We start from the raw sequence: 21,165 nt of genomic DNA on the forward strand, positions 1-21,165 counted from the left end.
CATACCAGTGAGCCCCCACTTCTCTTGCTCAAACTCCTCTCACACATGGGATACAGCTGCCTCGTACAAAACTGATGCAATATAACTTTGTCACTTATATCATCACCTGAGCACTCGGATACCACCCTGGGAAAGCCGAGCAAGGCAACTTTTTCAAAATAATGGTATTGGCGGACCTTTTACAGACATATTTGAAAGCATTTCGCAAGCACGAACACAATCCCTGAATGGGTTATTAAGCAAAATTTTCAAGTGGAGGGATGCAGTGAACTTTATGGCCTGATGCATATAAGAGATACACCAAGAGTTTTAGAATGGCAACGTTACTAGCACTTGAGTTAAGAGAAGCCAGTTGGCCAACATGCCGTAAGCAAAATCTCAGGCTCTCAAATTCCTCTTCCGTAAAGCGAGAGAATTAAATCAGATGACCTGTGAGGTCCCTTCGAATTCATTTATTTCATGGTTCTCCTTTTTCTGTATACCTTATAAATACTTCGACAGAGAATTAGATTGCGGCTACCTGTATGAAGCGAATGTTACAGAACCTCATTAATGATGAACTGTCCTTAACAGAGGCTTATATAAAAGTAGATGGCTGTATCTACCACATGGAGATACGGAATACAGGACCGCCATGTAACACTTCAGTATACATACTAAATTGTTGGAAACATTAAAAAAATTTTTTTTTAGCGTTTATTCATTTTTGAGAGATAGAGCATGAGTGGGGTAGGGGCAGAGAGACAGGGAGACACAGAATCTGAAGCAGGCTCCGGGCTCCGAGCTGTCAGCACAGAGCCAGATGTGGGTCTTGAACTCATGGACTGCGAGATCATGACTTGAGCTAAAGCCAGACGCTTAACTGACTGAGCCACCCAGGCAGCCTTGAACATTTTGAAGAGTAAACAGAAGACCATGTTATGGGTGTATCAGACTTGTTTATTCCTTAGAAAAATAAGAGTATTGGACAATGATGTTTTTAGTTTTTATGAATGTCCTTCATAAATAAAAACACAACTATCTATGTAAATGCTTCTGTTCAGAGAAGTCAGCACTGGAAGGCTATAATTTCAACCCAAATTACAGAACATAAAAATACACAGCTCATCCACATGAATAACCTCAAATTCATTTAAAAATAGGATGTCCCCAACTTTTTTGACAGTATTATAAATACAATATTACATTTGTCTTTATTCTCTTATATAATAGATTTTTTTCAAGACTTTAGTATTTGCACTTTTGGAATTTCTGATAGATAATTTACTGTGAAATTCACAGATTTTGTGACAAAACAACAGTATTTATATATTCACATATAGCACAATGTGGGGGTCAAGTATTAGTGAAGTGATAGTAATTAACGGACTATTAAAATCACCATTTGGACAATTTAAATGCTTTATGACAGGATAATTAATATCCAACGTATATAACACATGTTTACAGACAACTTTAGAAAGAAAATATATCAATTTTTTTTTGATAATCAAAAGTAGTAATAGATTTTCTGTATTATTTTAGCCTCACTACAGAAACGTTTTCATTGTCTAAATTTAATCAATGTGCTGATTAAAGAAAAGACAATACATTAACAGTAAAATTACGCATGCTAATGGTATATTTGTATGTGTGTGTGTGTGTGTGTAGCAACTAATCAAAACTCAGGTTGTAAGTTAAAGCCATTTAACAGGCGAACTGAAGACGAAAATGTTACTGAAGCTGTCTGGTTCCTTTTGTTAAATTGCAGCTTCCAAGTTGGGTTTTGCAGCTCGACTACGATCCAATAGACAATTCAATATGCTACTTCTGTTAGTTTTTTCCCCTTCTGTCTCTTTCACATGCTAATTTTTATGTCTTTATGGACTACATAAAACAGGTATCTCATCGTCAACACCTCTCCTAGGAAAAGTCACAGGAGTCTGATTAGGTGTCGAGTATCACTTTCCATCTTACTCTTCTAGATTTACCTGGTGCAACACATTCTCAATCGTGTAGCGCCTCTTCCGTCTGTTTAGGTGGTTTGTTTCCACCTGGTATTAAGAGTGCACCAGGAGGACCTGGCCCTGGATCAAGATGAATGTGTGCCTATATATCAAATAATCATAATGCGAGGGTTCAGAATGTCAAACATGTTCTACTGAAACTAACCACGGATTCAAAGTTAACACCGTTTTATCAGAGTTCACGGCATAATCCACAACAGACGTTTACCAGCCGCAAGGTACAAACTCTGGCACTTCATGTGGTCACGGCGGCTGAAATGTCCTTTACAGTAATTTTAACTTCTTGACTTTGGTCTGCATTCAGAAGGGGATTGCTACTGGAATTTTCACACCGTTCATCTACCTTTTGAGAAGCGGCTGGGTCTCGATGATTTCTGTTCTCTTTGGCAAATCCTAAAGTCACACTCTCCCCAGAAGGCTGAGGTGGCCTCTCCAGATGAACCATCTGTCTCCCTGCTTCGGCTTCTTGTTCGCGCAGCAATCTCTCCACCTCCACCTCAAGCTCCAGGGTCTCCTCATCAGCTTGTACATCCAGTTGTTGCATCAACTCCTCCAACTTCTTGGCCTTGCGGAGCTCATTTTGCTGTATGATGGTACAGAGGTGTTCAGTGAGTTGCTCTTTGATCTCAGTCTTGCGCTGTAGCTCCAGCTTTGCCGTCACGTACTCTGCTTCCGCCCTGTCAAAGCGCTTCCTGTGGGGACAGGTACACAGATTGGTCCATTGGTTTTCCACTAAAGAAGATATTCAAAGGAGGTTCTAGAAACAATAATTAAGCTCCAGAATTGGAAAGACGTAATGAAGATATGGATAGTGATACTTTGTGAACACTTGTCCTACATGTTAGACAAGCCAGGCTGTCGCTGCTGAAACTTCCACAACATCCACACTTGGACCCTCCCAACGTAAGCACGTTCTTCTGCACTCATGTCCTCTTTCCGAAGCTGTGCTTGAAGGTTAACTCAGTGCAAACTAGCTCCAGTGGGGCTCCAGTGAGAGCCCTGATGGGACAGTGTTTGTCGATTTCTGTCGCACAAACACTACCACCACCAGGGCCAATTTCAGGCTGCCCATGTGGCACAGCTGAACGCAGAACTGGGAAGAGATACATGACGTTGGCCCTGGTGAACCAGTGCAGCCTGTCTCCAGCACACAGCTGGTTAAAATGTAGGAGAGGTAAAGCAGTAAGAGAAGTGAAAAGCAGAAAATCTGTACCTCTTGATTAATGGGTTAGAAAAGGAAGAAATATTTTGGTGGAGAAGGATATGGACAGTGGGTCCAAGGCGAATGTAAATGATACTAAGTGAGGCAAGAAGCAAGCATCGAGTAAGAACAGAAAAACTTCAGGCCGGGTTTAGGAAAGGTTTCTCAGTCCTGGCACTGACCCCTTGGACCATATCACTCTCTGTTGTGGGGGAGCTGTCCTGTACATTGTAGGATGCAGAGCAGCATCGCTGGCTTTCTCCCACAAGCTGCTGGTAGCACCCACTACTTGTAATAGCCAAGAATGTCTCCAGATGTTACCAAATGTCTCCCAAGGGGCAAAACTGCCCCCAGTTGAGAATCCCTGCGTTAAGTTGTTCTGTCTCCACTTTGCAACAACAGACTGTTAGACTTTGATTAGGGTATTTTATCTATTTACATAAAAACTCTGCAGATACGCAATGCCTGTCTTAGAAGTAAGGTAATTCTGGGGCGTGTGGGTGGCTCAGTCAGTTAGTGGCCGACTCTTGATTTCAGCTCAGGTCACAGTCCCAGGGTTTGTGAGTTTGAGCTCCACGTTGGGCTCTGCGCTGACAGTGTGGAACCTGCTTGGGGTTCTCTCTCCCTCCCCCTCTCTCTGGCCCTCCCCTGTTCACTCTCTCTCTGTGATCTCTCTTATTTTGTATTAGCTTGACACAAAAAGAAAAATTATCATACATTGGTTCACGGTCTTTGGCCTTTTCCACACAAATTGTTTGTTTTGTTTCATCAGGAAAAGAGATTGGCCCACATTTATCAATGAATTATAAAAGCCACTAACAGTTGTGAAAGCCTTGCTGCCTTGCTGTTATGATTGCCCACATCAACTCAAAGAGAGAAGTAACTTCTGGTACTACAGTTACAGCAACACAAAAACAGGTATAGCTCCTGACGCAAGATTCTGTCTTGAAACGTGATGAAAAAACTGAAAGGCTTTGATTTGAGAAAACCCAGGGTTCAAAACCTGCCTTTGCCATTTACTATGTATGTACCTGTTCTGGTCAAGGCCTTTTTTGGATGTAAAGGACAGACACCCAGTCAAGCTAGCTCAGGTGAAAAGTGGGTTTTATTGTAGGATACACGAGGCAATCTCCCAGGCATGTCATCAGAATCAAAAGCTATTCTCTTTAATTCTCTCATTTTGGCTTTCCAATCACACAGCCCAATATGGCCACCAGCTGTGGCTCCACATCAAATTCACTCCAATTTCTCAGAGCTCCACTTCCAGGAGGAGGACTTGGCTTGGCTTACCTTGGCTAGTTATCAGTTTAAACAGAGCTCTTAGTGTCCAGCCATGCCACGAAACCCTATTTAGTCTATGGATTAAATGTTCTGGAGTTGGCAGCCCATCTTTGTTCTAACCAGGTATGCCCCAGGGTCAGCTTCCGGAATACAAAACACAGATAGGTTCCGAAGGAAGAGGCTGGAGAATATGTGCGCAATGTCTGAAAATTCCAGTCTGGTGACCCTTGACAGTATATTCAACTGAATTTTGGCTTATTTGTACAATGGTGATACTAATAGGAGTATAGTATAGGACACTTCATAGGAGTATTAAGGATTAAACAGTAGAAACAAGGGCCAGTGCCTGGTAGGCACTCAAGAAACAGAACGTCTTCAGAGCACCAGAATTGAAATGCATTGTTCGTGTATCATTAGAAACATGTACTGTATCTAAAACTAAAATTAGGCAAAGTTCAAGGACCTCGTGTTTATACTTGAAAACTCTTATTTACATCATGGTCATTTATCATATTTCACTTTTTTTACTATCATCTAGTAAATATAAGAATGACAAAACTAGCTGTTTTTCAATTACCCTCTATGTTAAAAGAATTATTCTAAAGGAGCTCTGCTGGACATGTGAATCCCTGCTTTCCATACTTTATAACATATCCTATTTAAGAATGTTCTTCCATCAAGCTTAAGAGCTCTGACAACATTCTCTACAGGTATATGAATACCTTGTCCCCTACCCCGACTCAAACCTCCTTTCTGTGGCCTGTGGTCTCCCTCAGCCAGCCAAAGTCAGTTAGTAAAGATTTACTGACCGGGCTCATGAATGCTGAATTGAAATTAAAATTCGCAAATAGGTCCCTAGGTTTCCATTGATCTTTCACCCTGGATAAATCACTGAAGATTTTGCATTTTGTTTATTTATTTAAAGTTCTTCTGGCCAGAAACATGCATATATATTCTTGTACAGAGTGATTTATGTTTAAAATATTGATTAATTTCACAAACTGCTCCATGAGCCTGAGGGTCAGGTGGATAATACCAAATCAGAATATGATGACATGTTTTGGGACAGAATAATAAGAGCATTATACATAACACAGGAAGACAAATTGAACTGGAAATGTATTCACAGAATTACTTTGTTATTTTAAACGGACACTGAGTGATTTAATGAATGTTATTTAAAGAATTCTAGAAACTGTCTCTTGGTTTGGGGATCCTGAAATTTTTTAAGAATTCAATGATTAACCCTCGGCATTCCCTTAGGTTCCACCAATCTACTTTTAGTCTTCGGTTCCTTTTCTGACTTCTACCTCTTTGTAAGTATCAACACATAAAGGTTTTTATCCTTTCTTAGAAGTCTTCCAGAGAACAAACAGAAAAACTACTAGTATTTTAAAGGATAGACTAAAACTACATTTTGCAATTACTGTATGTGCCCATTGTACCCTCTTATAAATCTGAGATACATTACGGGATTGTTGAGATAGCATTTTTCCTGTATCTTGAAACATTTTGCCATTTTATCACCCTGGCATTATTTCTTCATTACTCATCAATTATTCTCATTTCTACAGAAAAAAGATTAATAAGAAAACAGAGAATGATGGAATAACCTAAGAGATGATGCCACAGTGAAATAAATCATCACTGTTTACAGTAAAATAAATCACTGTTTAGCTGCCTTACTGTGTTATCCAAAGTATTACATCATCTTTAACTTTTTTTTTAATGTTTGTTTTTGAGAGAGGACAGAGACACAGGCAGAATCCGAAGCAGGTTCCAGGCTCCAAGCTGTCAGCACAAAGCCAGACGTAGGGCTCGAACCATGCAAGAACTGTGAGATCATGACCTGAGCCTAAGTCAGATGCTTAGCTGAGCCACCTTGGTGGCCCCTATGTCACCTTTTAAAAAGGTATAAAAAAAAATAAATAAATAAAAAGGTATAAAAAAGGACTAGAAACACGATATTTGTAATCTGTTCTCAGCTTTCATTGAACACAGTTCAGAATTAGTTTTTCTAGCCACAGTGGCAAAATAAAGTTGACAGATGAAGATATTTTGCAGCTATTAAACAAAGCAAAAGACGAATGTTGTGGTAGGCTAAAAAATGACCACCCAGAGATATTCACCTCCTAATCCCCAGAACCTGTGAATATTATCTTACAGGGCAAAAGGTGTGATTAAGTTAAAGATTTTGAAAAGAGTTTATTCTGAATTATCCAGTGGGACCCTAAATATAGTCACATGTGTCCTTTTAAGAAAGAGGCAGAGGGGGGCACCTGGGTGGTTCAGTCGGTTAAGCATCCAACTTCAGCTGCAGTCATGATCTCACAGTCTGTGGGTTCGAATCCTGCATCGGGCTCTGTGCTGACAGCTCAGAGCCTGGAGCCTGCTTCAGATTCGGTGTCCTCCCCCCTCTACCCCTCCCCCACTCACACTCTGTCCCTCTCTCTCTCTCTCTCTCTCTCTCAAAAATGAATATTAAAACAAAAAGAGGCAGAGGAAGTTTTGAGAGAAGAGGAGGAAGCAATGTGACTACGGAGGCACAGAAGGTAGTGGTGCAGCCACAAGCCAAGGAGTGCCTACAGCCACCAGAAGCTGGAAGAGGCAAGGAATGGATTCTTCCCTCAAGTCTCTGAAGGAAGACTGACGCTGCCAACACCCTGGATTTCAAACCTCCAGCTTCCAGAAATGTAAGAGAATGCATTTCTGTTGTTTTAAGCCACACAGTTTGTAGTAACTTGTTATGTCAACCCTAGGAAACAATACAAGGCAGAAACAGACAACCTAGGTTCTAGATAGTGAAACTGATAATGTGCGTGAAATCTCAAGAGTATGAGACTTCAGAAAACACATCCTACGTGAATTTTCTCAAACTCAGAACCAATGAATGAAAAATATGTATCTAAGGACAAAAAGGCAAGGTTACCCTCATAGAGTTAATAATTTCAACAGAACAAACTTGATCACACAGTATTTTACAAGTACCTGTAGCATCTTATGTTGTGAAAGGATGTAACTGTTCTTTCAACTTTTAATGTTGGGGGCCAAACATTACTTGAAAAAAAGAGGACTGCTATGCTTATATTCTTATTAAACTTTTTAATAAAGTTGTTTTCCACAATCATTATTTTTACTTTTGTAAATTAGACATAAAATGACTGCACACATTTATGTATATGCGTGCATATGTGTATGAGCGTGTATGTGTCTATGTTAACAGGAGTGTCTATTAAACACAGATGGCAAACAGTGCTCCTAGTTCTTCCTGGTACACTAGGGGTCAAAGAGATGCTCTACACACATCCACTCTTGTTTTACAAGCTGGTCTATGCAGCATACAGCATCCTTGAAGTCACAGATATGACTAGTGGCAATAACTCTCAGTTTGGCTCCCAGAAGCTCTGGTCTCCTTGGAGGGGTCTACCCTAGTGCTGTTCTATGGAAGCTGATTTTAAAGCAAATTCTGGCCTATTCTGTATCCAAGAACCTTTTGTGGACACAGCACTGTACCAGGTACTATAAAACTACAATATCATTTTTATTAAAAAAAAAAAGAAGTCAAGGAAATCTCCCACAGAGATGGACTGTTGTGGGGACTGGCTACCAGTAGAAATCTAAATCACAATACTGTTATCACCAATCTCTAATCTCTCAATAACCGCAGATGTAAATTTAGAAAACATCTTAATCTTATGCACGAACAAGGTATGATGCCGGTCCCAGTCACAACTGTCTATGGCTTCTCTGTGACTTACCTCAAGAGTTTAGGATTTTAAAAATAGCCTCACACATCAAATATGGATATTCACATACAACTATGCCAATATCAGTACCATGAGAAATTGCCATCTTTAGTTTAAGAAATATAAAAATTTATGTCAAATTTTTTTCCTACAGAAACTAAAGTTTCATTAAGCACATTTTATATGATTGGATGTTTTCTTTTTTAACCAGTAAACCCACTTTCTTTGTGGTTCTCTGAAGAATAAAACTATGACATTTCTTATATAATGTTCAATATACAAATGTATCCTTCTCCAGTCTCCTCCAGGACAGAATTAAAACATAATCAAATGATTTTCGGTTGAGGTATCTAGAATAATCTGAATTATTCATATTAAGGTCTACAAAGGCCTAGGAATGTTCCTCTGGTAAACTTAAGTTACAGAGAATAACATATGCTAAAAACTAGGCTGAGTTTAATCTTAATAAAATCTTGGTTACCTCCTTAATGTCCTTATTAATAGAAATAGGAACCTCCAGTTATCAGCTACTGATGGCATTAATTTAAGCAGTTAATTAATAAAGGCAGCCCATTAAGTCTAATAGCATGTGGTCAAACAACAATTACAAAAATCACAAGGACACCACAAACCTCTTTCTTAATAAACGGTGAATTGAAAACACAATCAAGCATTTCCGCTTTATTAAACTGTTCTATAAACATTCTGCTGCTGTGGTTTACCCTGGACTAATGAGGCATTCGGATGGATTTCTAGTGTTACAGAGAAAGATGCAAAACTGAGTCATTAACACAGCATTCCCTTGTGAGAAAAGACAAACCGGGATGATTAAAGCAACGCGGGAAGGACTGAAAACCCTGAAATTGGACTTAATTTTTTGCCCTTTTATCTGCTTGCAAGGTTCATGTAATTCTTTACATGTGTTCATGCATTTTAAAAATACTCCCTGATGATTTTTTTTTCTCTAAAATGCCAATGATTGAAACCAAGGAAACACATGATAGCAAACTATTATAGGCAGAATACAATCGAAAAGAAAAAAAAAAAGGAAAAACTTCAAGCTTTCAAGACAGAGTGGTATTTTCTTTAAAATACTTGTAGCCTTTTTAAAAAAAAAAGCTGGATCTTCTTTCTTTGGTGAAAATTGACATGAGAACTAGGCTCATCTCTAAGCACCATCTCAGATCATCAAAATTTCTTAACAGAAAGAGTACAGACTTGGTGTTAAAATAGCAGAATTTGGGGGCAAGTCATTAAGACTCTTAGAGTCCCAAGCATTATACAGATGATTGATGGTTTAGCAAAAAAGACTAAAACGTAAATAAATAATGCAAGAAATGAGCTAACAGGAATAAGAACAAGAGTAGGCCAGAGTGAAGGAAGAGGCACTGGATTTAGTACAAAACAGGAATAAACAGAGCACCTGATGGCCTGATGGGACCGTTAGGAGGCTTAAGTGATGACACACATGAAAGCCCTTGGCCCAGCCAGCAGTAAATACTTCTGAAATCTCACTCCTGATTCAGAGTTCTCTCAACTCACCGAGCGTATGAATACTCAAGGCTGGCTTGATCAATCCGGTTCCTGAGGATCCCAATGTCAGCTGACACCATGTCATCTAAAGCCTGTAACTCCTTTTGGATCCGCTTTAGTTTCAGGGTCTCTGCTTGAGTTCTTTTAGATCTAGAAAAATGAATAGAAAAATAAAAACATTTTAAAATCACGTATCCATACGCAAGAGAAGTGAAAAAAGCAACCAACTATATATATGATACTATATATACGATAGGATTATAATGTATAATTTTTAAAAATCAGAAAAAAACACAAATCGAAATATAATAAACACTGGTAAAATTTTGGTATATCTCTAAGACTGCATTTGTGTTATTTTCCCTTATTCTAAGCTTTCTGTTTTCCTATGTACCAGTAATGAACAAGTGGAGTTTAAAATTAAAAACATGATACTATTTGCATTAGCACTAAAAAAAAAAAAAAAAAAGTAATACTTAGGAATGAATCTAAGAAAAGAAAGTACAAGATCTGTGAAGAAAACCACAAACTCTGTTCTATATGGAAAAGGTAAAATCAGGTATATATCAGATCCATACTTCACACCATATAAAAACAAAACATTCTCCAAATGGATTAACATATAACATTATCATACATTTTCATACACAAAGGAAAGAGTAAAATTTTTCAAAATACCAATAGTTCACTTATAGGTCTATATTCATTCCACGAGGATGAGAATAAGCACTAAAAGAACGTTATCTATATTCTCTTTACACAGAACATCTAAAATAACTTTCCAAATTTCTAGCCTTAAGTTCTTGCTCAGGCCACTTTCATTTGTCCAACACTTAGTGGACAGAAAGAATGGACCCTTACGTTAAACACCATTTCTTCATGTCTATTCGGTCTGAACCTTCTTAGGACTCATTCCCCCAAACTTTTATTGCTTTGATTCCTGTGTTTTAGGCAAGACTACAGCTTAAAAGCACATCTAAGCTCAGTCCTCTCAGCACCCCAAACACAGTACACACTGAAGAACAGAATACACAGATACAAAAGCCTTTAATCTGATTTCACTCACTTCAGAATTTCACACCCATTCTCACAGGAGAATAAAACTCCCACAGAAAACCACTATCTTGCAACTTATATTCTCCTGATTTTTACTCCATTATGCATTTCCCCTTGTTTTCTGCCCACAGAATTAACAGTATGATTTTTTTACTTCAAGGACTTCACTGGTGCATTTATCACTAATCTAACCATGTTGTGTTTTCTCACATTTCAGCCTGTATCACTATTTCGTCTTAAACCAAAAGCACATCAAGAACAAGTGCTGAGCCTATAAATCCTTTTGTAAAATCCCTAGTGAACAGCCTCTCCAACCACTTCTAAACTGAAGACTACTGAAGTGATTTTCAAAAATCACTGTTCACTTTGAATAATCATGGTTTTTTCTTGAAACCTAAGTTCAGTAAGTTGCACATTTCCTGTTTCATGCAAATCAAGTGGGACCAGCTGGAGGGGGGGAGAAATCATTTTCAAATACATATATCCTTTTGACAGATAAAATTCTCCATTACTCTTCTACCTACCTGCCTTTCTCTCTATCCTTGTCCCTTCCCCTCCCCCTGATACACACGGCAGTTTCAATACATAATAGTTTTGCCAGGCTTTTCTGGAGATCTAAGAAGAAAATGCCAAGAAAACTTGCTTGCATTTAATTCTCACTATTCTCAATCATTGCTTCACTGACTAAGTTTGGGTGGGTTCCTAAGGCGATAGCACACTGGAAAGCACAAACTAAAAGGGCAGAAAGAGTGGGTGAGGGGTGGAAAGTGGCTCAAACGGGAACATTGCTGCTGGAGGCCATCATGATGCAGTGAAGGAAAAGGAACTGCTGACAAACTGACGCCAGGAGGGACAGAAAAATCGAATCGCACACAGTATGGCAGAGTACTCACAATGGTGACCCCGAGTCATCGATGAAAGGTTAAATTATACCGTGTATCATTGGGGGCAGGGTAAATTCTTTAAGAAAAATGTCCACAGAAAACACAATTAAAACTTCTGGAGTGGAAGTCATTTATGTGGAATAGTCTTATTCTTCTACATGTCACAGGATTAAGGCCTCCCCACGTCAAAATTAAAACCTGCATTTGTTGCTAATGCACTTACACTGATGGCTATTCACTGCTCCCTTAGAATGTAATTTATTTATACCAAATAAATTTGGTATAATCTATGCTTACAAAGTCCTCCTTAATGAATTAACACTGGAATTTCTGTATCATTTATAAAGGAGAATTATTTTAGTGAGCCTTAAAAGTAATGCTGTAGAGGGGCACCTGGCTGGCTCAGTCGGTAGAGCATGTGACTCCCGGCCTCCGGGTTGTGAGCTCAAGTACCACACTGGGTGTAGAACCCACTTTAAAAAAATTTTTTAAAAGAATGTTGTAGAGAAAATACCAACTTATCAGAACAGACAAGGGAAAATAAACATAAAACATGACAGAACTGACTGCAGGTTACAAACAACCTCTCCTAGTTCAGATGCCTCACCTTTCTGCAATAGCTTTAGCCAAAAGAGCTTTCTTACGTTTATTTTTCTCTTCCATAAGCCGTTGTTCTTCTTGGAGGACTTCCCAACGAGATTTTTCTTGCCTAGGGAGCAGAGTATAAAAATGAGTTTCTGAAACCCCATGCCACACCTTACCAGTCTCAGGCCTCTATGTATAAAATTTAATCAACCACATTATGTATATTTTCCTTCAAAAGCCCTCTTAAAAGGAACCCATCTGCAGCCCATTATTTTGTTCTAATAGGAACAAAGATTATCATTTGAAGTCAAGAAGTCTTACATAAATTGGCCCTTTGAAATCCATTATATGTATATAATCTAGGAAGCCACAAACTGGAAGCCAGAGTACTGTGTCATTTATTAGGAGTACAAAGAAAGTTGTGTAAGTTAATTATGTATTATATGCAAAACGGAGAAAATTAATTGGCATGTAGCTAATGTCATATCTTTTAGAGTTTTCTATAATGAAAGTCTCTACCATTTAACACCCTTAAGACAATAACCAATGTTTATTTCATTTTTTTTTTTTTTTCAATTTGCTCACTTCTTTCCATTCTGAGACATTTTTAAACAGAGTGAAACACTATGAGCTAAGACTTGAATACTGGACTCCAATCTGTCCAATTCTGAAAGAAGTATATTAAAATTTCCCAGAAATTTAAGAACTTGATGTCAACTCAAAGTAACGACAAAGCTATTTATTCCTATTATTGTCATTTCTTATGGCCACTGTGTCAAAAATCTCTATTCCCAGACCTACTAATCACTTCCAAATTTATCATTTTCTTTCCCTTCCTAGAGTCTCCATCTTGGTACAGGCACTGGTCCTCTCTCATTTTGACTACTGCAGTAGTCCAGCCCAGCCAGCACCCTCCCCCAAATGGGCTGCAATCCTGACATGTGGGTTTTCTCTAACCATTGTTTTGGTAAGGGCATCTCTCCTCCAGAGGCCTGAGTGATATTCTACTGCATGGGGGAACTCGCTAGGTAGGAATTCTCAGCTTCCACATCCTTCTTCATTTCCCTAATTCTCTACTACTCTCTGGCTTAGCTCTTGCCTCTTCCAGAGAAGGGAGATGTCATCTCTGAGCATTCTCTAGGATACAGCTTTCCTTTCCCCTTCTTGCAACCTCCAATTTCTCCTTTTCAATGACAGTTCCTGAGATTACATGTCTATGAAAATTTTCCCAAGCATCTAAAAAAAAAATTATTTTCCCAACAACGTTCAATCTAAATTATCCAACTCAATTTAAACCCACCCTCCCCTACTTATCTCAGGCCTTTGCTGGTAAACTACACTTAAAGACATTTAAGGGGCGCCTGGGTGGCGCAGTCGGTTAAGCGTCCGACTTCAGCCAGGTCACGATCTCGCGGTCCGTGAGTTCGAGCCCCGCATCAGGCTCTGGGCTGATGGCTCAGAGCCTGGAGCCTGTTTCCGATTCTGTGTCTCCCTCTCTCTCTGCCCCTCCCCCGTTCATGCTCTGTCTCTCTCTGTCCCAAAAATAAATAAACGTTGAAAAAAAAAAAAAAAATTAAAAAAAAAAAAGACATTTAAATACATGCACTTGTTTGGGGCGCCTGGGTGGCTCAGTCAGTTAAGCGTCTGACTTAGGCTCAGGTCATGATCTCACAGCTTGTGGTTTCGAGCCCCAAGTCGGGCTCTGTGCTGACAGCTCAGAGCCTGAGCCTGCTTCGGATTCTGTGTCTCCCTCTGACTCTGCCTCTCCCCTGCTCACACTATCTCTCTCTCTCAAAAAATAAACATTAAAAAAATTTTTTTTTAAATGCACTTGTTCAATGTTGCTCTCATAATTTACATGGCTTTAGATCTCCTGTAAAAATGATTTCTCGGTTGTAAACCCCTGGTGGGCCAGGAAACACTTTAAACTCATAGTACAGAACCTGGATCAGAGAAATCGTAAGTTACATCGAAATAGAAAGACTCAGAAAATGGAAAACAGAAACAAATGGCAACCTGATAAATCAGGAGGAAACAAATACCAGTGGATATCAAAACAAAAGGTATAGGATAAAAATTCTGAGAATTCATAAGTCATACATAGAACAGCAATTTCCACAAAACTGTTTCTAAACTAAATTCTGGAGGTGGTTTCTAATATAAACACATTAAATAAAGAATAAAAAGAAATCTAATGATGTAGCTGAATTGTTTTATCAGTCCTCTCAATTTCCTACACACTCTTCTTTGACCACCCCTTCCTATCTTTTCATAAACAATCTTTTCCAGGCCAGTGGAGATGGAGTGAAGCTGAAGAAGGGGTTCGATCTGGGATGAGGGGGAGCACTATGCATGTAAGAACTGCTTCTAGTGAGGGTCAAGGGCAGACACTTTGGATCCAGAAAGATTTGTATGTGAACCTCAACTCTGCCATTTATTAAGCTATGTATTTGCTTTGGGAATAAAGCATCTTTTCTGAGTCCAAGAAATCTCATCTGTCAAGTGAAAATAATGAACGTGTATTATAAGGCTGCTATGAAGACTACATGGCATAAAACATATAAAATGCCCAACACTGACTGGCTTACAACATATTTAGGTGGTAGCTATTCTTCAATAGTTTATTCATGATGTTTCTAGGTTAGAATATGAAAGAGAAAACGTTAAAACTGTATTTCTTCAAAGCCCAGTGGAGGAGAAAAAAAAAAGGTAAAATGGAAAAAAATCTCAGGGACATATAGACTTACTAACAATTCCACTCTCTTTTTTTCCATTTTGCAATCTGGCTTTGGAGGTAGGACCTCAGTGTTTTTGTGACTATCATGGGAATTCTCAAGTCCCGGTTCCCTTGGTTGACCTTCAATCCCCTGTGGTTTTCCATCACCAACAGGAGAAGTGAGCGTAAGAGGATTAGGAGGAACAGGGGAAGAAGAGTGTGGTTTTTGAGTATTAAATCTTGGTTTGGGTGCAGAAAGCAGCTGCTCTGGAGGTACTGAGCTTGATCCATCTTGAAGTCCAAGTTTTTGGCTTTGCTCTTGAAGGGCTTTTTCTCGCTGAAGTTGTTGTCGACTTTTCTTCACCGGGAGACGCCGCTGTGGTTCAAATGGATCTATGTGAAAAAGAGGAGAATTCCTTTGTGTGAGCAACAAATAATTAGAATTTCTCTAAGAAAATAAAGCATTAACATTAATAATAATTCCACAGGGTTTCTCCCCCTTCTCTACCATAAAAACCCAGGGAAAAACAGCCATCTTCCTTAGTATTTTTGACAGTTCTTCTATAATCATACTCTTAATATTTAACAAAAACTATCCCAACTCAAAATTGAGCTTAAAAGAAGTCCATTTGTCTGTTGAGTTAAGCCTCGGAATAAAAAGCAAGGTTTCTTTTTCAACTTGAATTGATAACTGACTAAGCAATTAACTAATCTGACCAAGCAAAGTAGACAAATGAATTCTCTAATAGGTCTTAAATTTGACTTATGATTCTATTTGCTCTCCTGAAATAAAATGGTGGTTGCAGTTACAAATGGGCTGCACTCTTCTTAAATAACAGATCTTAACCAGTTTGATACATAGGTAGGTATTATACATAAAGTATAACTGAATGAAGTCTCTTATTTCTAAGAATGCTAGTTAACCCTCAAATGTTAGCTTTCATCTTCCAGAGCAGTGCAAGGTTGTCTTCCCCAAAGTTAGCTAGCCATGAGTCAATGTATGCAAGCTAATTTTAACAGCAGCCTGAACAAACCAATAGAGGAAGAGAAAACAGGGAGAATTTTTTTTTTTTACAAAAGCACTATAAAATAAATAATACCCCTATTATACTTCTTGGTTTGTCCAACCAGTGTTAACTTTGTAAGGCAGAGTACTGGAGAATTTGACTCACATTCATATTATATTTAATAAGAACTGTAAATGGTATTGTTTATAAAATGCCTGGGAAGTGAAATTGTGGTAAGTTCTTATTAATTAACTCAAATAGGGCTTTTAAAATTCTGCATATTGATCCATGAAGCAACACAAGCCTATTATTTAAATCTCCCAAAGGAGAATTAAAAGCTCTGGAGTCACAGTTCTGGCACAGCTTTTGTTCAGCTCAATAATCGTAGACAAGTCAATTAATTATTCCATAACTCAGTTTTTCCAACTGTCAAATGGGTTGAAAATTTACCTGCTCTACTTAACTCATGAAGTTACTGTAAGGATTAAATGAGACAGGTAAAATATTTTAAAACATAGATGTGCCATTGCAAGTAAAATGTTATTACTGTTGACTTTAGCCAGGAACACAAAGTAACCTCCTCTATCTTGAGACAGGAACTTATTCTTGACTACTGATCTTTATGTACACCATAAGAAAATGCCATTGAGCTTATTTCCTGGTTACACTCACTAGTTGAATTATTCTTTTGCTTTTCACAGAAACTGCACAGGAGATTAAAAATGCTACAAAATAATAAACAAAACAGTAAACAAATCAGGCCTGAAACAATAAATAGAAAAACTCCTGGAACTAATAAGCCATTATAGCAAGGTTGCAGAATTCAAGATTAATATACAAAAGTCAACTATTTTCCTATGTACCAGTAATGAACAAGTGGAGTTTAAAATTAAAAACATGATACTATTTGCATTAGCACTAAAAAAAAAAAAAAAAAAAGTAATACTTAGGAATGAATCTAAGAAAGCACAAGATCTGTGAAGAAAACCACAAACTCTGATAATGAAATCAAAGAAATAAATGGGGAGATATTCTATATTCGTGAAAAGAAGATTCAATCTTGTCTTATTTTGCTAATACTGACACAATGATCTTAAAGTTTATATGGAGAGGCCAAAGACTCAGAATAGCTAACACAATATTAAAGAACAAAACTGGAGAACTGGCATTACTTGGCTATAAAACTACAGTAATCAAGACCGTGGGCATTAGTGTAGACAAATAGACCAATGGAACAGAATAGAGACCATAGGAATATTATAAAGCTTTAAAATAGTGTGGTATTGGTGCATAATAGACAAACTGACCAATGGAATAGAACAAAAGAACCCAGAAACAGGTTCATACGTGTATGAAGCACTGGTATATGACTAAGATAGCATGGCCTATCAACAGCAAAAGGTGGAATCATTCAATAAATCGACTTGAAAAAAAAACCCAGCTATATGGAAAAGGGAAAATCAGATCCGTACTTCACACCATATAAAAACAAAGAAAACATTCTCCAAATGGATTAATGATTCAAATGTCAAATCAACATTTTAAAACTCTTATTAGAAACACATTGCTTTATACAGTGTTTTGAATCTATATAGCTTATAACAAAAATGATTCTTAAAAATGCTTAATTGAATATAAGGACTAACATCTTATGGAAGGGTACTACTACCTCATGGTAGGGTACTAAGTGAAGACACAACATGTGTACAAATTTGACCATATTAAAATTAAATACTTTGTTCATCATAAGATTAAAGTTAAAAGACAAGTTACAAGCTGGGAGAAGATATTTATTGGAGAACATATTCATAATATACCTGGAAAAGAACTAGTATCAAGAATAAATAAAGAACTCTTGAATATTTTCTTTAGACATTGACAGCATTGTAGTTGCACTGTTTTTCTATTTCCAATTTTTTATTATGAAATAAATTTATTTTTTATTATAAATCACACATCAAATACATGTATTTGCTACAGACACACATCCAACCTGTATGGATTATTAAAAAAAACAGTCACATTTAAAAAAATAAAACATGGCTAGAGTAGACACAACTGCTATTTAAAGATAGGCATGTTATCCTCTCTTTTGGAACACTCAAGATAATTGTATTTATTGCCCTCCAAATCATATTACTTGCTTTTATTAAATGAAATGTAAGTATGAATGACATCTATCATTGACTGATGGAAGCATTTAATTGCCAATGCTCGAGTCTCAACTTTTTTCTCCTCATGCCATGGTGCACTCCCATATGACAACATGAAAACACAATGACGAGGGACTATGCGGAAGTGTCACCTGCCAGTCTATGTTAGACATGAAGTTATAAAGAAAAATAAATCTTTATTATTTTAAATAATTGATATCTTAGGGCTATTTGTTAACTGTAGCATAACTTGTCTCAACTTGATTTCATTATTACCAAATACTTTTAAAATTTCCTACGTATTTGCCCCTTCCTGATCATATTCCCCCTTTCTAGTACTGGGTATTTTGATTTCCTATATTCCCAGAAGAATATACCTGCTTTGTATGATTTTGACCTTCTACAAATGATATCAGGTTGTATGAATTTTTGTAACTTGTTCTTTTCATGCATTATATTTATGAAATTTATACATGTTAATGTATGTGGGTATAGTTCATATATTCCCACTAGCTCTATACTGGCCCACTGAATGGCTGTATCACAATTTATCCACTTAAAAAAATTTTTTTTTAACATGTATTTATTTTTGAGAGAAAGAGAGAGCATGAACAGGGGAGGAGCAGAGAGAGTGGGAGACACAGAATCACAAGTAGTCTCCAGGCTCCGAGCTGTCAGCACAGAACCCCACAGGGGCTTGAACTCACAAACCGTGAGATCATGACCTGAGCCAAAGTTGGACACTTAACCAACTGGGCCACCCAGGCACCCCTATTTATCCACTTTTATTAATGAACCCTTGGTTTGTTCCCAGCTTTTCAGTATTATAAATAAGAATGCAAAGAACATTCTTGATTTTTCCCAATGTGCACATGGGGTTTCTCTAGAGTACGGTCATCCTTATTTTTGCTGGCAACCAACTCTACCTTCATGGATTAATTCTATTTTTAAGGTTGGAGAACAGCTGGAAGGAGTCTTAAAAATGAAAAATCCAACTCCTCTACTTTCACACATGAGAAATCCAAGGCAAAAAAGATTTAGAGGCAGAGCTAGGAGATCTATATGCCAATCACTGTGTGTGGTTATGAGAGTACAAAGATGCTAACATGTGTTCTCTTACTCATGGTGGTCATAGACTAGGGGTTGGTGTCTATGCTTTAACATCTCACTACGAAATTATAGGCCTTGAAGCTAAGGTCTTTCCAGCCCCTCTCTCTCCCAAATTGTAAAGATATTTAGAAATGTACTTCCACAAAATGAATCTATTGTTACAATTTAGTCTATATTAAGTCTTCTTTCCCTTGGCAAACTCACCTCTACTAACACATAATGCCTGTGAAATGTTCCCAAGTTCTGCCCAACCCCCAGCAGAGTCAAGTTCCTGCTAGCTCTGTTAACAAGCTCTTGTAAACTATCTATTATCACCTTATATTATAGCTTGTCTCCTCAGTAGACTATCAGTTCTCTGAATACAAGGATGATGCCTTGTTCATCTTAGTATGTAGATGTACTTACATAGTATGTACTATGTATGTAGCATGTATGTAGCTTTAGTATGTAAAATACAGAAGCTGATACCTCTAACTTTGGGTCAGACCTGAAACAGGAATACTTGTACTCTGTACATACGAATATGGGAATGGATGTTCAAAACATAGAGCAAAAAAGTTTGAGATTAAGTTTGTTAATTACACACCGCAGTGTAACTTTTATGATATAGTTTTTAAAGGCCTCTGGAACAGTCAAAACCTCCTCCATCTGTATAATCTACATTGGTCCTGTATTCCTACTTTACTTCCTTTTCCACTTGTTAGCCTTATTTTTACATCTATGCTAAAGATGCAGACTTACCTGAACAACATCCAATTTGATCACAAACTCTAACAAAAAGCATGCCAGGGCTTACTGAATTTTCTTCCAAAGTATATAAATTATGGTACTAAGAGGGATGTAAACTCACAGAAGGAGTGTGCAATACCAGGATCACCGTATAGAATTTCATGACATTACATTCATAGTTCATATCACCAAGGGTTTCTCACCAAATAACAGTAAACTTAATTCCTTCATTAAAAGAAAACAAAATAGTACAAGTCCGTCCAATAACTACCCTACAAAGCCAGCGGGGGAGGCACATTGTAGCTTACAACAGTCAATAGGTATAATTTCACATCTAACCTTTCAAAAAGTCTTGGTTTTCTGACTCTCAAGAGTTACAATTTCAAAAGTCATCTGGCAACCAGAAGTGAATGCAAGACTCCAGATGTATTAAGAAAAGCATCGTCGTTTTGCGTTTATTCAGATCCCTGTACTCCCTTGTTCCCAACCATTGTCAACTTACATACATACATTCATCACAATTCGAATCTGGTGTGTGCTCCTCCCCCTTCTCTTACCCCAACCCCAACCCTCCAGCCGTGGACTTAAGGAAGCAATCTTCCCACAAGAGACGCCGAGGCTGTAGGCTCACTTCCTCTCCCAAGTCCCGTCCCTTTCACGGGAAGTCAAATTCCTGAAGTGGATTCCTCAACTTTCTTACCTGAAAGATCCCAGTCCCCTGGACCCGCCCCTCCCGCTGTGGCTCCCACCTCTGGAACCCCTCAATCCCCTCCTCCCGTTAGAGCTCCTTCCCCAAGCATCAACACATTACCCTCTTTCCCGCCCCCTACCCCCTCAAAAGCTGCAGCCCCGCCCCTTCCCCTCTAGAGACCCAAGGATGAAACCTCTGCAGGCACGTCCCGTTACCTTTAGTTTGCTTCAGTCGCCTCAGCTCCTCCTCAGAGAAGCCGGCCCAACCCCGCGCCATCCGCCTCGGCTGCCAGCGCCCCCAGAACGCCCACACCTCAGAGCCCCGACTGCCAACACAACTACCCAGTCACATCCGGGTTCTTCCCGGACGCGGCCGACCGACCAATCAGCGCGTCGAGCTCTGGCTACAAGGCCCCCGTCGCTTGCTGCGGGGTCCTGTTCCCTTGGAGCTGCCTCCGGCGGTGCCGG

General features: G+C 38.5%; 1 protein-coding gene and 1 long non-coding RNA gene across 3 annotated transcripts; one reads left to right on the forward strand and one right to left on the reverse strand.

The window, feature by feature from the left end:
• Positions 1-918: 918 nt before the first annotated feature.
• Positions 919-21,076, reverse strand: GORAB (golgin, RAB6 interacting). Of its 2 annotated transcripts, XM_025926317.2 has the most exons (5): positions 20,914-21,076; positions 15,044-15,401; positions 12,315-12,416; positions 9,777-9,917; positions 919-2,698 (listed from the first exon to the last, which is right to left on the reverse strand). In XM_025926317.2, exons 1-5 carry the CDS (start codon positions 20,972-20,974, stop codon positions 2,242-2,244), a joined length of 1,119 nt encoding a protein of 372 aa, XP_025782102.2. In that variant the 5' UTR covers positions 20,975-21,076; the 3' UTR covers positions 919-2,241. The 2 variants fall into 2 exon arrangements, with proteins under 2 accessions (XP_025782102.2, XP_086550382.1); XM_086694256.1 differs by lacking the exon at positions 20,914-21,076 and having other exon boundaries at positions 15,040-15,182.
• Positions 3,938-7,612, forward strand: LOC147572703 (uncharacterized). The gene is made up of 2 exons (XR_015246236.1): positions 3,938-4,125; positions 6,983-7,612. It is a non-coding gene; the product is annotated as an uncharacterized LOC147572703 (long non-coding RNA).
• Positions 21,077-21,165: the final 89 nt, after the last annotated feature.

The sequence above is a fragment of the Puma concolor genome, chromosome E4 (assembly GCF_028749965.1).
Source record: "Puma concolor isolate L17-30 chromosome E4, mPumCon1.1.hap2, whole genome shotgun sequence".
NCBI lineage: Eukaryota > Metazoa > Chordata > Mammalia > Carnivora > Felidae > Puma > Puma concolor.

Coding starts and splice junctions, on each gene's coding strand:
- GORAB (XM_025926317.2), bottom strand. CDS start 20,974: ATGGCGCGGGGTTGGGCCGGCTTCTCTGAGGAGGAGCTGAGGCGACTG. Junction 15,402..20,913: donor GCGACTGAAGCAAACTAAAG/GTAACGGGACGT, acceptor TTTTTCACATAG/ATCCATTTGAACCACAGCGG. Junction 9,918..12,314: donor GCTAAAGCTATTGCAGAAAG/GTGAGGCATCTG, acceptor TCATTTTTCTAG/ATCTAAAAGAACTCAAGCAG.